General features: G+C 44.7%; 2 protein-coding genes across 2 annotated transcripts; both read left to right on the top strand.

The window, feature by feature from the left end:
* The first annotated feature begins 1,087 nt into the window (after positions 1-1,087).
* LOC124670579 lies at positions 1,088-2,622 on the top strand. The gene is made up of 3 exons (XM_047207071.1): positions 1,088-1,130; positions 1,993-2,249; positions 2,421-2,622. Exons 2-3 carry the CDS (start codon positions 2,000-2,002, stop codon positions 2,453-2,455), a joined length of 285 nt encoding a protein of 94 aa, XP_047063027.1. The 5' UTR covers positions 1,088-1,130; positions 1,993-1,999; the 3' UTR covers positions 2,456-2,622.
* A 7,351-nt stretch (positions 2,623-9,973) lies between these two features.
* LOC124706316 (transcription factor LRL3-like) lies at positions 9,974-12,454 on the top strand. Its single transcript, XM_047237977.1, has 7 exons — positions 9,974-10,315; positions 10,410-10,484; positions 10,651-10,809; positions 11,104-11,169; positions 11,760-11,825; positions 11,919-11,977; positions 12,079-12,454. The coding sequence occupies exons 1-7, from the start codon at positions 9,998-10,000 to the stop codon at positions 12,452-12,454; spliced, it is 1,119 nt and encodes a 372-aa protein (XP_047093933.1). The 5' UTR covers positions 9,974-9,997.
* Positions 12,455-17,557: the final 5,103 nt, after the last annotated feature.

Below are 17,557 nucleotides of genomic sequence, written 5' to 3'. Positions count from 1 at the left end.
TCATAGTACCCCTCATGTACCAAAGGTGGCCTTCATCGAGAATCCTACACTATAAACCCCATGTCCCCATGGAAATTTAGATCATTTACTCTCAATCGAATGGACTCAAGGGGCGCTCGCTACATCTCTAAGCCCTAGCTCAGGGAGCTCTAGGGTCAAACCCGAGGAGCCTACTTCGACTTACATTAACACCCAGCTTCAAGGACCCACCGTGTACACTGTCTTGAATCAAATCCATATCACTATCAAACTGAAGCACACTAGATCTCACACATGGGCCACATATTGTCACGTCACAAACATCGGGCACCATTAACATCACATTATCATGTCGCCTCGCCAATATCACTACCATATTCTTTCCACATCGACCTCGCCAATGATCCATTAGACTCTTACCCCAGAGAACATGTCGGACCATAACTATGATCCAACTCACACACTTTAGCTTAACACATGACCACGTATTGTTGGACGTCTCATTAATACTTCTCACTGTCATCCAGTCTCTACATGGGTGTCCACCCTCATGCCTCGGCTCGATAGTGTTGCGTGGACATGCTTCGTGGACTTCAAGGCCCATATTCATAGCCGAATCATGTCTCTGACCCGTGTCCTTGGGAGCTCCAGTGTGACGCTAGCATCAAAACACATGAAGGGCCCCATCTATTACAACCCAAGTACGTGCAATTTTTTTATAGACTAATAAATTATATATTAACTAAACAAACTATATTTAGAAAGTTGAGAGAAATTTGCATATAGTAAAGAAAAGTTGTTCATGAGGTTTTAATACGTGGGTGGGCTAAAGATGCGAAAACCACATGAGCGTCGCTCTCGTAGGTGATGCTACGGGCGTGATATAGGAAATGCTCGCGCGCATTGCTTCGGCCGCCTACCTGGACCAGATGTAATGGGCCAGCCTGCCATGGCCTGTCTGGGCACTGCAGGCCTGCAGTGCCGCACCCTGGGACTGCCTTGTGCGCCCTACATTCGCCGCCCTACCGTCGCCGCCGACTCCCCCCGGCTCCGACGAAAACCCCCGCCTCGCACGCATCGCCGCCCTCGCCGTTCCTGTTCTTCCTTCTTCTTCGTCGGGGCATCGAGATCCTGCTGTCTCCACCCCGTCCGTAAGTCTCTGTTGTTTTTTCCCGATCCAGCGATTTGTTAAATCCCAACGACCTTCACAACTTATGGTCGCGCCGCCGCACATCCCGCGCACCATGTAGATCCGCCCTTGGTAATTGTCGAGTTAAATTGATTCTTTCTCCTCTAGTAGAAACAGTTTGTACTTTGATTTATGCACTTACTGGCGTTTATCTTTTCTGTCGGAAAATATCGTGTAAGTCTGTAAGCCCCGCCGCTGGTTGCAGCAGCCTGCAAAGTTTTGCACGACCGCGCATTAATCAACCAATCTGCTTAGTATGTGTTGCGCTTGCTCTGAACAGAGAGAGGACTGGCGGCAATCTGAGGCTGTGAGTAGGTTGGCTCAGTAACAGCCAACTTGTTTGTTGTTTTGATTATTCAACTACTATATGTTTAGTTTTTGCTGCTTGGGAGGAATGCGGTATGAGAAATTGAGGAACAAAGAGCTCAAAAGAAGTGAACTACAAGAGTTAATGATTTTTATAATCCCCACTATTAATGTTTATTGAATATTTGGTTTTTCTCAAAAATATATCTACACTAGCTGTATGCCTGTTTCCCTGAACTGGTTTCTAGGAAACGCCCTAGCCCCGGACTGTATTTGCAACCCAGTCGTAGGCAAGCTAGAGTGTAAATGGTACATGATAATCCAACTCTGACCTGCCAGTGTACCTGTGTTCTGTGGCAGCATCTGCCAGGGGGAGCACATAAGTTTCTGTTCCAATGTTTACATACTCCATGAATCTGAAACAAGAAGCATGTTATTTGAACTATAATGGCTATTGTCTGACTGTCTTGAGGATGCTGTATGTAGATCCCTTCTGATTAACATTTATGCATAGGCAGTTTCAGGATGAGTACTGAAGACTCAAAAGACATGCTGAAGAATGCGGACTGGAAGACAGTGAGTGGTTCAGTGACCACCGAGTCAAGCCAGCCGGTTGTCAAGAAGCGTCTTCCGAAGAAAATCAGACAAGTCCCTGAGTGTTACTTTCTGCCTCGACGATCTTTGCCTTCTGCATTGGCTATCTATGGTGCTATTTGTGTTGCTGGAGTTGGTGCAGGGATGTTGGTTGAGGTTTGGATTAACAAGAAGATCAAAGGTACAATCTTGCATTTCATGGCACTGACTTTAAGAAAACTTGAAAACTAACTTTATCAGGAAACTTAAGATGTTGGACCGTATCACGGAAATCATCGATGCATTATGCATGTTTTTCTTCATGGATTATGCATTTTCCACATCTTCTTACTCTGTTAATTGCTGCATGCAGAGGATGGTGGTGTTGTCTGGGAGATGGGCAAATGATGTTCCTGCACTTTGATTGGTAACAATCTGTTTTGTCAAAACATGTACTCACTCTGCTTCACTTCTGCTGCTTAAGCTGTATTATGGAAATTAGCATGAGAAATTCTGTTGTTCCGGTCTAACTTTCTACTTCCTGGCCAAAGCCACCAAACTATGTTTTCCAATGATCTGTTGTGGCCATTTTATTAGGATTACCAATACTGCACTGGTAAGCTGAAACTTTGTCTGACTGTAGTATCATATCATGAGTGATGATTAATGTATCTCAGTGTCTGTGCTCTCTATTGCCATAATAAATCATGTGAATCTTTCCTTTTGTTTATATCATCAAGTCTGCAGAAGCCATTGAAATTTGCCAGCAAAAAATGTTTGCTGATTCATAAATTCATACATAGTGGGAAAAATTCAAGTAGTGCTTGACCATGCAGAGTTTGGTTGGCCTATGCTGTCTATATAATAAAGATTCCATGCAAGATAGTTTGAATCAAGAAGACAGATGTTTTACCATATGACTATTTCTCCCATTTTATCTGATGTACTGTTACTCTGCAGTCTACTCCCTTATTATTCAGTATTTCTAACAAACGGTCAAACAGGGAGCTCATCTATCCCCACTCTCAAACCATCTTAGCACGTAGAAAATATTATGGCTGTATCACATATTTGGGCCCCTTCCTAACTCACAGTGCAGTCTTTTAAAATTTCCAGTCAGTTTATTTATTCTATTACGGAAAAACACTGATAAATTTGGAAGACAAAAATCTCACATGAAAGATATTATTGTAAAAGAGTCTAGTTCTCATTTCTTATCGTGTTAGAAAGTGCTCTTGTATCCTGTCTTGATCCTCTAGCAACTTCCTTCCCCAAAGTGCTGATTTGTTATCTATAATATCTGATCTCCTGTTTCCGCTGAAGCTTGTTAAACCTTTCTCAAACGAAGCCAATTTTAGCCTCTTTTTTCCGGCCACACCTGAAAGGACATAGGGGTGTTCGTGGATCGGTCTTATCCCATCCAAAAGAGACTCGACGGCATGACAACTAAGGTGGCAAGCGGAATCCCGCCAAAGTCTCATTTCTTGTTCATTTAGTCATTTCTATTTTAATTTTTAGGGCCAAATTCTGAAATAGAAGTCACAATCTGAATTGTAATTGGGATTTTGGTGGGATCCCGCTTGCATCTCTAACTTCGATTTTCAACTTTAATGAAAAGTCCCTCAGTAACCTTTTAAAGTTAATGATTTAGCTGATTCAAAGAACTTTTGGGGGAACAATAGCACCGATGAGCTTTTTCTATGTAGACCATTTTGATTTGTAGGAGTGCAATCTGTAGGATGGTTGCTTTACATTCATAGAAAGATTTCCCTTGGTTCTGCTTGATGAAACAACTGTCAGTGAAGGATCCTATAGAATTTAAAAAAAACGCTGGTTGTACTTTCTCTTATTATTACTGACTGCAACTTTACATTTTTTTCAATACTGTGTTTTGAGCTTGTGAGCAAGAAAGGCCTGTGTGTTGCATTTTCCACGATGGTATTGGTGCATGTACTCCATGTAGCCAATACAATTGAGAGCGATTTTCTTCCCCACGTAGAAAAAATGATAAACACAGCGATGGACAGCATAGCTCCAAATTTTATATAAAAGAATGGTTTGAATCAAAGAGCTCATGAACTACCCAAACCCTAAACTGAAGGAATTGTGACTGTAAATGACATTTTGGGTAACATGAGTACAAAGTAGACGAACACATGTGCACACATTCACACAATTTGGACTATAGATTCAAGTTAGACAATTTGACCACATACGCCTCGTTGTAGGTGGAAATGCCGTCTTGTTGCACTTAAAAGAATAATAGAAAAACCCCACCTTACTGAAGCACACACGACGACAAATTAGGAATTTTGATCAATGATACAATGAAGCTACAACCACGCTTCAACCATCCGACCTGGTTTGTTCTAACTTAAACTAATGGGCGTGTGGCATCAATGTTGCAAGATTGGAGGATTTGATTAGCGGCGCAGTTAATACAGTGCCGTGATTGACCTAAACAAAGCCCGCACGCTGCCACTACCATTCCCCTTGGATCTTCAGCTCTCCAAGAGGAATGTGTCGGAGTTAATGCTCGCTGCTGACTTCGCGTCCACTCCCCGTGCACTCTCTTGGCTTTCTTAATCCGACTTCTCTCGACAGATGATCCAACTACGTGCTAATCGCATCCACGCGGTAACGCGATCTGACCTTGGGATAATATCTCAGAACAATATTGTTGTTGACACAACAACACAGTTTCTGGATATGCAGTCGGTAAAGGCATAATGCTACAAGGACGAAAAGTTCCACTTTATAAATGAAGCAACCACATCGATACAAAATTGAAATCCAGACCACACACAAAAAAAGCTATGCTGGTGCAACACATGCCCAAAAGAAAGAACGAAGATACAACCCTACATCATGGAGCACCTTGCCAGTTGGACTGCGTAAATACGCGGGACGCCGTCGCTAGTAGATCCTCCAGCATGTCGTCTAGCCGGTTCCTATCCCGCTACCGACAGAGCGGGTGCTATTGCTGCAAAAACGTCAAGAATTTGAACAGAAAGTCAGAAGCCGGCCGCAGAAAGGCATGCATATCATGTTTTGTTTTAACGAGGCAAAAGACTTGCCATTTTTCATCATTAATAAAGCAGAAGTATAGATGTTGGCCAGTTTATTAGCGGAAACCGGCCGAAAACCGGCACCACCCTGGCAACCCACAAAAGCTACACACACCACCGAAGAGAGAGTCGCCGTCGAGGTTGCCCACCAACATCATCGTCATCACCCTGCGGCGACTCCGATTTTACCAAAGAAACAACCACCAAAGGAGACCTCACCGGATCGGCACCACAAAGCTCAAGTCGGTCTATGCCAAACAGGTGACTCCTTGCACAGAGACATGCATCTTCGACTCTGAGGCGAGCTCTGAAAAGGAGATGCCCAAGACCCGCGCCAAAGAAGACCTTCACCACCGGACCACCCTTGCAGGTCGCGCACTGCTCAGAAGAAGAATCTCGAACGAACATAGCAGCTCCGACTTCACGGTAGGGGAAGACTAGCACGACGATACTCGGACACGCCAAAAAGCCGACTAACAAGGTCTTGCCGCGACCAAACCATCGCTCATCGATGCCAGAAGAGGTCCTCCTCCTATCGATGCTCAATAATCATGTTGTGGATAGTCCATAGGGTCCAGGTCATGGCTGGAAACACTAACCAGAAGAGGTCCTCCTCCTATCGATACAGTTTGTGTGTATTTTAAAGAATTTGTCTAGCTCTACGACATGCCACTCAGGCTCAGTGCGTTCAAGACGAAGGTCTATAAAAATTGGGCAGCAAGACAAGAGAACATGATGTGGGTTATAGACTCGGGAAGCGAACATAGAGGGCACATGTTGTTACTCGGCCCATGATGCTTTGCCACCTCCACACCTGAGGGTTGCGATCCCCTAGCATCTGCCACATGAAAATCTTAATCTTCAGAGGTACTAGGCCTTCCACAATCGATACATCTAGGTAAGAGAGGGTCCTCTAAATAGGGCCCTATACGCAGACCTAACTATGAAGGACCTCGAAGCAGATAGGTGCGAGGACACGCTATCTTGAGCATCCATCAAGGATTCTAGGAGGCGGGCCCATAGCGTGTCCCGGACTAAGACCTCATTCAGGATTAAGGCCCGTCGGAACGGGATATCTCACATCCTATGGGATGCGGTGGCCACTAGTAGCATTGGGTCCGAGTGAATCACAAAGAGCTCCAGGAAATCGTCCCTAAGAGGTCGCCCATCAAGCCATGAATTGAGCCAAAATGAGGTACACCCACTTCATCCCCTATGGAGTGGGTAATCCCTGCCCCGATCTCGTGCTTGATGTCCTGGAGGGATCTCCAAAACTGAGACCCCTCAGTGCGCTCACACACCAGAAGCGGACGACCCCTTAGGTACTTAGCCTTAACAAGCTTAAGCCAAAGACCTCTATCATCTTTTAGGATCCGCCAGTCCCAAATCAGCATCAAGGGCACATTCATGTGACAATATGCCAATAGACCTACGCCCCAAGTTCTTTGGGGCGCACACACCATACCATTTCACCATGTGATACTTTGGCGGCCCGTTACGCTATTGCCAGAAGAAGCGCGGCAACTTGTAGTCAAAGCTAGCAATGCATTTATTCTTTTAATCATCAATTATCCTACGTGGTATCACTTAAACTCCATCCATTCCTTGTTATTATGAGGTGTATTAGCTGATGACATTTGTTTGTAATATATGTCACGAGAGCTAACAGATGGACAGTGTTAGTAACTTGTCGTATTTAACATTATTTTTGTGAGCTAACTTATCTCTTCTTTCCTGTTTTGGTGGTTTCTGACGACCATAACTTTTTCATTTTTACATATAATATTTCGACATTTTTTTTTTTGTAAAAAGTATGTATTGACGTAATGAAGATACCAATACCCACATCAATATAATGGCTGCTTCGTGTGTCGCCCCAACTTTCACCGTTTCACATCCCAAGCAAGCATCCTTTTATTTGCAAAAGATGGTGAGAGCCTGAGAGGTCACAAACCGAGTTCGAAACTACCAATCACATGCTTTATCTCGTTGATTTTACAAGTCGCAGGGTCTTCCTATCATAGAATCCAAAGAGGAGTGTCTCGGTAGTACTAAGCGATTAGAAGGGCATAGGATCCTCTTGATTACTGGTAGTAACTAAGCTGGTAATAAACTATATTATCTCATGAGGAGATCATAGCGAATAGAACCTTGAATTAGAACCGCACTTAACGGTGATGTTTTTAGCTGGAAGAACCACTCAGACATACTCGGAGCAACCGGGGCGCGAGAATAATATGATGAACTGACCGAACAGAGAACTGCGTTCTGAATCGGAGGAACCAATTTGCTCAACACCAGTCAAAACCACTGTCAAGCTGCCTCTGGCCTCCACCACCGTTCATCTCGTTGATGGCCTCATCCAACGGACTCCATCTTTTCCTGCCGCTGTCCCATTGTGCACAGAGAAATGCACGCAGAACCACATCAAAGTTACGTTATTAGGATCATGGTGGAAAACTAAAAGAAGAAGCTTATTTCATGTTTTCAAAATTGCAATAGAGACGTTGGCGCCTGTTCTCCGACCTCCGATCCTAGGAATTGTTTCCTGAGCATGAATGTGATCCACGTCTCTGCCGCTCAGTACAATATGCTAGTGTCGGATATATTTTGCCGAGGTGGTCAGGTGAGGCCAAAAGGCTGATTGTTTTCACAAATAACTGGTGACATGCATGAACAATGCAACTAGTATTCAAATAAAAAATCTGTCATTTCGGTGCAATTCATACAACCTGGTCAATAGTATGCAAATCTGTCATTTAGGTGCCCTGCTATATATATCACAGTAAGGGTAGCTCTGGTTTATTTTGCCTGCAATATTGCCATGTTAATCATCTACTACACCCTCCGTTTCAATGAATAAGACATTTTTTTAAAAAATCAAACCAAGTAAAATTTGACCAGATTTTTACAAAAATCTATCAACAAATATGATATTTATAAATATCATATAAAAATATAGTTCATGATGTATCTAATGATACTGATTTTGCATTTTGCATGTTAATGACCTGTTATAAAAACTTTGTCAAAACTTTACATGGTTTTACTTTTCAAAAATAATATCAACCTTATTCATTGGAACGGATGTAGTATTATGTAATATAACTTCAAATCAAATTTCGATATGTGCATAGAGAAAAACATTTAAGCTCCGAGTATATCTAACTCAAACCATAATATTTAGCCACAATTCACAATCTCTTGTTGTTTCCGGCTGCTAACTTGAAACACAACTTTGTTTTTGAACGGGTGAGGGCACGAAGGCCTTGGAAGTTTCATTAATCAAGCAGTGGGAACAAATTTGTAGCCAGGCCCCTAAGAGATAGGGGAAATACATATAAGGACACAAATATTACAGAAAGACCCTAGGGAAAAACTAGAAAACAAGATTAGGTCCTTGGTATTCTCCACCGCATCTGCACGACCTTCAGGCGCATGTACTCGCGCCGCCGCCGGGGAGCATGCCACTTGGGGTGTCGCCGGCCGTGGACCCCGCACATTGGTCGAGGAAGATCTTCTGAAAGAGGTAGAAACACCGAGGAAGGTGAAAGCTTCCTAGCCGAGAGTGGCGCCAAGTTGACGATGTTGAGGAACTCCAATAAATCTTGATGCTTCCACAACGGACGATTCGGAGCTTGAAGTCAACTGCCCTGCCTTCCTCCAACCACATGCACCTCAGATCCCAACTCTTTCTCTCGTCTATCACTACAACCATAGGGAGAGAGCAAATAAGATCTTAAATGTCGATGAATCCGAGCACCCCACCAAAGCTTTATTGCTGAGGTAGAAGAGGAGTTGCTGCAACACACCATCTCCGTTCATCATAGCTCCGCAAGCCACTGCCCCACTTCTAACACATGCTCGAAGGAGCTCAGGAGCTTCAAGCGCGGTGTCCTCAACAACATATCGCCAGACTGACACAAAGGCCAAAACCTACAACTACAACTAGGATCCACCCTCCCCTCTCCTAGTCAATCCGGGAGAATTTGGCGACTCTCAACTCTAGTTCTAAGCCTTTAGATCACTCTCACTCCATAAATGTCTTACATATATACTTGAAATGCAAATTGCAGTTATATTCTGCCAAGCTTGCACATTTTCTCTGCCTGCAATTCTATACTGCCATAACAAAAACCTACGATATTTTGGAGGGCTCCAATATGGGGCGGAATTTTTGCGGAGCAAACGGATCTGGTAGTTGCCACGTGGCAATTGTTCAATCTAACAGATAGTATCCACCGTCGATTAAAAAAATTCAAGGACAACAAGATTAAGCGGATGTTTTTTCCTAACAAATGGATTTAGACCAGCCAAATATTGTCATGTGGCACCTCACTTTTACTCAATTTGATGACAACTGTCATCCGCCGTCCGCTAAAAAAATCAGACGGCTAGCAAGTAGTTCGCTCGTGGAGACTAAAATCCAAACGTTCTCTCATTATAATTTCCAGATTCAGTGGTAGCAATATTCGCTCATCATAGCTATTTCTATTTTTAATCGTCCAGAAATTAACAAGCTACAGTAATATCAAGTCTGCACCAGCTGTGGCATTTGCTGGGCTCAACACAAAGTCAAAAAAATACACCGAAGATCATCAATATAAAGTTATAAACGCCAAAGAGTTTGCACGAACTGAGTTGAATTGATCTTGATATAAAAATCGGCAGATAGCACGCGATTATAAAGGCGCGCACGTAGCAACAGCTCTTCCCTCCTCCATACTCTCCTTCCTGCATTCTCGCGGGCGCATTTACTCGTCAGCTCGCGCGTAGCGTACGTAGGTGCTGCACAGCCCGGGCAGCCGCGCGCGCGAGATCGATGGCCGGCGGCGGCGACGGTGGTGGGGCCGGCGGCGCGCAGGACGACTTCTTCGACCAGATGCTCTCCACGCTGCCCTCCGCGTGGGCCGACCTAGGCGCCACCGGCAAGTCCCCGTGGGAGATCGCGGCGGGCGGCGAGGACCTCGGCGCCTTTGACGAGTCGGCTCTGCTGACTTCCCGGCTCCGGCAGCACCAGATCGGCGGCGGGGAGAAGCCGGTCATGCTGCAGCTCACCGACCTCCAGCGGCAGGGCCTCGCCGGCGGTGGGGAGGAGAGCGGCGGTGGAGGGTTCTCGCCGCTGCCGCTGTTCACGGACCGGTCACCCCCGACATCAAGGGAGGACATGGATGGCGGCTTCAAGTCGCCCAATGGCACGGTATGAGCCTTCTTCCAGTCTCTCTCTCCCGCCAATTTAGGAAGCTTTTCCGTTGACATGCATGGACTCGTTTTGTGCGTGCGCGTCCATGCAGGGAGGTGATCACGCGATGTTCAACGGATTTGGGGCGCATGGCGGCGCCAGCGCCGTGCAGCCACCGTTCGGCCAGGTAAGATCATGCACCGATAAGGTCCAAGATACCAAGAACCTGCCATTTCTCTCTTTTTTTTCAGCTTGCTGCTAATGAATTACACGAAGTTAGTCTACACGGTCGAATTCTGCTGTGGACTGCCATCCATCCACTAAAAGCGTCCATTTGTTCTCTGATGATGCAGGGAGGGTCAATGTCGGGTCAGAGCTTCGGAGGGCCGGCGGCGAGCGGCGGCACGACGGCACCAGCTTCCTCTGGCGGCGGTGGCGCTAACCCACCGAGGCAGACGCGCGTGCGGGCAAGGAGAGGGCAGGCCACGGACCCGCACAGCATCGCCGAACGTGTACGCCCACACAACCTACCTACCTCGATCTCCTCCCCTTTCTCTGAATCTGAATTTTAAAATCCCGACATGTTCGTGCACATCAAACTTTTCAACCTCCAGTAGATGATCCTTATTCTCTGTAATTCCATATCTTATCTTGGGGATTTCTCGCATCGCGAATCTTTACCTGTCAATTAGTTACGCCAGATGTAGCTGAACTGTTCTCACGCCTCTACAGAACTTACCATTTTTTTTCTTCTGAACTTTTGCTAATTGTGTTCTGTATCACTCGCGCGCATCGCATGCATGCAGCTCCGGAGGGAGAGGATAGCGGAGCGGATGAAGTCGCTGCAAGAGCTTGTCCCCAACGCCAACAAGGTATAGTATTCCTTTCTCCCAGCTATCGGTCTACCATGAAAATTGATCTACGGAGTAGAATTCTAGATCTAGAAACGATGCGACTTGCGACGCCATGGCCATGACCCCCGACAGCCTGCGACAGACATGGACGACGGGATGCTTGCCTGTTTATGTCATTCTATGACGTGGGGGTGATCTCTCTAGTGGGTTTTAAGGTAGAAAAGGGCACGCCGGTTGGTGAGGGAGTGAGGTGTCGCTCCTGTCTAGCTCGATCATGGGATGATGTGATATGGCGAAGCACAGAGTTCATGATGCGATGCCACACGTGTCGAGTCCCTGAAACTTGTTCCTGATGGAAAAACTCTGGACTGAAGAATGCGCATTTGCAGTCTCGAGCTGAAGAACTCAGAAGTCTGTGCTGACAAATGAGGCATGCAGTGAATGTGCACATGGGCCGCATTCGATGCCCTGCTTCCCTCGATTTGCCATGCCTGCTTTGCTCCGGTAGCAATAGGCATTCATTCTTCACAGCTAGTCCCACGAACAAAACGTGGTAAATTTGTCGTCTCGTTCTTGCTGAGGTCGTAACAAGTATTGTTGATCTGCAGACTGACAAGGCATCTATGCTGGACGAGATCATCGACTACGTCAAGTTCCTGCAGCTCCAAGTCAAGGTACGTATACGCGGCAGATGGCACTTCTTCTGGGCAGCAGTTTGTATCCTGCCATCATAGTACGATCTGCAAAGGTGACATGTTTCTGTGCAGGTTCTGAGCATGAGCCGGCTGGGCGGGGCGGCCGGCATGGCGCCGCTGGTTGCCAGCATGTCATCCGAGGTAAGCAACGCAGCAGCCACCACGTACCTACGTTTCTTCAGTACTTCTGTCAGTTATGAGACGCGCTGTCGGTCGTGCAGGCGAACAGCAGCGCGAAGAGCAGCAACGGCGGTGGGAGCAGCGCGGCCACCGCCAAGGCAAACGGCGGCGGTGGTGGTGGCGAGAGTGGAGGAGGCGGCGGTGGGACCGGGATGCGTGTGACGGAGCAGCAGGTGGCGAAGATGATGGAGGAGGACATGGGCACGGCCATGCAGTACCTGCAGGGGAAGGGCCTCTGCCTCATGCCCATCTCCCTCGCCTCCGCCATCTCCTCGGCCACCACCACCGGTACCTCCCCGGCCTCACTCCTCTCCAGGCCGGTCATGCGCCATCAGGCCGCCGCCGCCTCCATGTCGCCGGCCGCCACGGACGATGCCACTGCTCGGTCCGTCAAGGTAGACGCCGGCGCCGCGTCCGGCGGGAAGTAAGAAGCTGATCGACTAGGGCGAAACAATGGGTGCATTGCTTGTGTATCCTATCCTAGGAGAGCAAACCTGTCATGTTCATGTATCACTCCTGTATACTCCTTCCCTTCCAATTTTCTTCCTCTGAAAGTCAGACTCGCCTTGCACACGTACGTACGATCGCCCTCAGCGCCTCTCTCCGGAGAAAGCTTGGCTTGACTTCCATGATATTTGCACCAAGTTCATCGCGTGTTCGTACGAGTCGCTTCTTGCACCTCAACCCTTAGTCCACCCTTAGATCAACCTACAACACAACCCCATTGAACGTGTTAATAACTTTAACGTTGACTTCAGATTGGTGATATAGTACATTATTAGTGTCACAAAGTCAACAAATGCCTTGGAAAGATGATGCATTGCCGCATTACACACTACTCGATCCTGAAACAGATCCTGTCCCGTGGTACTATATGCCTCCCTATCGTGATACGAAGCATTAATGACTTTGATGCTGCAGGTGATTTGTTGCGAGTAAAATGATGGCGAGATGTGCAGGCTACTAACGCCGCACGACGCTCTCACGATCAGGTAAACAAATGCGGCAGAATAATTAAGGCCGGTGTCCTGTCTGCACGACGACATGGAACGACGACGACGATTAAGACAGAGATCATTCAGCGGAAGAATCCTATCTAGGCGAGGTGCGCCCACGTTGCTGGTGGAGCGAACGAACGAGTTCTTGCCAACTCAACTCTGATTAAAACCGTAAAAGGAAAGCCGGAGGAAGGCATATCCATGTTGTGCCACCACCTTCATTGTCCTCTCCATCTCCGGGGAGGTCTTGGCAACCGCTAACCGCCTCCGAAGGTCCAACCCTCCATCGGCTCTCCTGTCGTCGACAGGCGTTGTATTCGGGTCGCTGTTCCTTCACTCATGTCTAAAGATGAAGTGAACTTAAAACTTTTTTTTTTTTTTTGAAATGGGGTATTCCCCGGCTTCTGCATCATGATAATGCACACGGCCCTTTATTAAAATAAAGTTCAAAGTATCATTGTTTACAAGTCACACAACCTCGAAGATCGATACAAAAATCAACCGTCGATAAAAAAACCATGAAAACATACTAGGACTACACATCAACATAGCATTCTAGTATGTCGCCAACCAGCCTGGCACAAGATATTCTGAGCGATCATCAGGAGCCGTGTGCATCCAGAAACCATGGCATCCCGCTGCCCCTCTGGAGAGAGTAGAGCCCACAGCTGGACCCAGTGGGAAACCATATGGATAACCTGCAAGAAATGAAAAGAGGTTTTGTTATTAAAAATAATATCATTTCTGACCCTCCAAATAGACCAACATAAAGCAGAAACCCCAATTCGGATAAAAGCCTTAGATTGTCTATCTACTCCATTTAACCAATTACCAAACATATTAGTAACATTGGTTGGAGGTGGAAGATCATATGCAAAATTAACCGTACGCCATAAGAGCTTAGCTAAGGGGCATTCAATAAATAGGTGCTGAATAGTCTCCTGTTCTCCCACAGAAAACACATTTGGTACACCCATTCCAATGACGTTTAGCTAAATTGTCCTTAGTTAATAACACCTTATTACTTAAGAACCACATAATTTTTTTAATCTTTAGTGAGATTTTAACCTTTCATAAATATTTTCTGAGGAAAGGGGTATGGTCACACATAAGATCTTCATACATCGATTTCACTGTAAACAATCCATTTGTTGTCAAGTTCCAGACAAAAAGATCATCCTCTTCACTCAATTGTACCAACATAAGTCTCCGACATAATTGTAACCAGGAATTCCATTTATTACCAATCAACATACGTCGGAATGTAATATTTAGAGGGGATTGGGTTAACACCTGAGGCACCGTAACATTCTTATGATGAACAATATTATAGAGAGACGGATACTGTTGGGCCAGTGGAGTATTTCCAAGCCAGTTATCTTCCCAGAAGCGGGTATTCAATCCATTACCCACTTTGAAAAATCCCCTAGCAAAAAACTTCTGTTTGACCTCCATTAAACCTTTCTAGAAAGCGGAATCAGAGGGTCTCGCTTGAACCTCTGATAATGTCTTCTGTCTTAGGTACTTATTATGCAGCAATTCCTGCCACACCCCATCTTCATTGAGAAGCTTAAAAAGCCATTTACTTAATAAACATCTATTTTTGATTTCGAGGACCTCAATACCCAAACCCCCTTGATCTTTGGGTCTACATACAATGTTCCACTTTGTAAGCCGGTATTTTCTTTTGTTTTCGTCGGACTGCCAAAAGAACCTTGATCTATAGAAGTCCAAACGTTTCCTTACCCCAACAGGTATTTGTAGGAAAGACAACATAAACATCGGTAAGCTAGTTAACACTGAATTAATAAGAACTAGCCTATCACCATAGGATAGTAACTTCCCTTTCCAGCATCCTAATTTACTTTCAAACCGTGTTTCTACCGGATACCAATCTGAATTTTTGAGTTTCTTGTAATGAATTGGAATACCCAAGTACCTAAAGGGTAGTTGTCCAGCATCACATCCAAAGATCTGCTTATACTGGTCCTCCTCCTCCTTGGCCTTCCCAAAACAAAAAATCTCACTCTTATGAAAATTAATTTTGAGCCCCGACAACTCTTCAAAGAGACATAGAATTAATTTCATATTAACAGCTTTGTTGAGGTCATGTTCCAAAAAAAGGATAGTATCATCAGCATACTGTAATATAGAGAGACCTCCCTCAACTAAATGAGGGATCAGCCCTCCTACCTGACCATCTTCTTTTGCTCTCTCAATTAAGATGGCAAGCATATCCACTACTATATTAAAAAGCATTGGAGACAGAGGATCTCCTTGCCTTAGACCTTTTTTTGTCTGGAAATAATGACCAATATCATCATTCGCCTTCACCCCAACACTACCACCTTGAACAAATTGTTGCACTAATCTCCCCCATTCAGGAGCGAAACCTTTCATTCGTAATGTTTGTTGGAAAAAGGGCCATTTCACCTTATCATAAGCTTTCTCGAAATCAATTTGAAATAACACCCCATCCATCTTCTTAGTATGCAGTTCATGAATTGTTTCATGTAGAATTACTACCCCTTCCAAAATATTCCTTCCTGGCATAAAGGCTGATTGGGTTGGTTTTATAACTCGCGGGGCAATCCCCGAGATGCGATTCGTACCAACTTTAGTGAATATTTTAAAACATACATTTAGGAGACAAATAGGTCTATATTGTTGTATTTGGACAGCATTCTCTTTCTTGGGTAACAACGTGATAACCCCAAAATTCAGTTTATAAAGAGGCAAGTCCCCATTAGTAAACTGTGAGAATAAAGCCATCAAATCCCCCTTTATTACTTCCCAAAATTTTTGATAAAATTCCGCTGGAAAACCATCTGGTCCAGGAGTTTTATTCAATTCCATCTGAGAAATTGCCTGGAACACCTCCTCTTCAGTAAAAGGGGCTGTTAAGATCTCATTCTCAACCGATGAAATTTGCGTAATATCGTGAATCTCATCTTCAACCAAAGAAATATTGGTTGGGACCGGTGCTCCAAACAATTTCTTGTAAATTCCGTAATATAGACCTTCAAATTATCTTCCCCAACAATAGTCCCCTCTTGTTGTTCTAATTGAAAGATTTTCTTTCTTCGATGTTTACCATTTGCCATTAGGTGAAAATATCTTGTATTATTACCCCCTTCCTGAATATGCTTTACCTTCGCTCTCTGGGCCCATTTGGATTCTTCATCTCTTCTTAATTTATTCAAACTATCATTTGCCTTTTTAGCTCCTCCCTCTCATGTGTATTCAAAACACTTGATTCTGCTTTCAAATCTAGCTGATCAATGATAAATAACAATTTCTCTTTTTCTTTCTTATACTTTCCACTCTGATTTTTTGCCCATCCCTTGAGGAATCTTCTTATGTGTCTTAACTTATTTAGCCAAATCTCCATTGGGTTAGCTCCCCTTATAACAGAATTCCACTCCTTTACTACCATCTCAAAAAAACCCTCTTGTCGCAACCAATGTAGCTCAAAATAGAATTTTGCTTGATTACCCAGGTGTGCTTTCACTCCTGAATCAATGAGTATTGGAGTATGATCAGAATCAGCTCTAGTTAAGGCTCTAACAGTCACCAAGGGAAATTTTTGTTCCCACGAGATTGATGCTAGAACCCTATCTAGCTTTCAATATGTAGGTACTTCTCTCCTACTTGCCCATGTAAATTGTCTCCCAGAGAGCGCGATTTCACGCAAGTTTAAGTGCTCAATGATTGCATTAAAGACAAAGGGCCAACACGCTTTGAAATTATCATTGTTTTTCTCCTCCCTTTTACGAATAATATTGAAATCACCCCCTACCAGCATAGGTAGTGTTTCAGATTCACAAGTTCTTACTAATTCAGCCAAAAATTCTGCTTTGTGCAAGTCTTGGGCAGCCCCATAAACCGGCACCAGAATCCACTCAAAACCATATCTTTTACATTTAATGTGAAGTTTGACACAAAAATCTCCTGTACTTACTTTTAACACTTGTAGTGTATCGGAGTTTATTCCCACTAGAATACCCCCTGATCGACCATGTGGTGGTAAGCAAAACCAACAGAAATTATAACCTGCAGCTAATTGGTTCAAGAAAGGAATCGAGAAATTAGATCTCCCAGTTTCCAACAAAGCTATGAAGTCTAATTTATGTTCCCGAATAGCCTCTTTGACAAACAAGTGTTTAGCAGTATCTCCAAAACCACCTGGATTCCAATTAATACCTTTGATATTCTGCATTATGAGAATTGTTTCTTAACTCTTTTCCTAGTGCTTTTCCGAATATTGTTAGTATCATACACTTTTCTTTGTCTGATTTTCTTTACCTTAACTATTGGTTTTAGATGTTCCAACTGAACATCTAAATCCTGCGGGATATCATCATCCTCAATCAAGTCCTCACAAAGGGTAGAAACTTTTGACAATACAAGAGTCTCTAGACCTTCCTCCCTATTCTCAATCTCAGAATTTTGTTTCTCCAAAATCGTTAAAATACGTTCCTCTTCCACCATTTTTAGTCCTTTAACAGATTTGCCTATTTCTCCTGGTGAGTT

Source organism: Lolium rigidum, chromosome 1 (assembly GCF_022539505.1).
Source record: "Lolium rigidum isolate FL_2022 chromosome 1, APGP_CSIRO_Lrig_0.1, whole genome shotgun sequence".
In the NCBI taxonomy this organism is placed as follows: domain Eukaryota; kingdom Viridiplantae; phylum Streptophyta; class Magnoliopsida; order Poales; family Poaceae; genus Lolium; species Lolium rigidum.
This window is presented reverse-complemented; position numbering and strand designations above follow the sequence as displayed.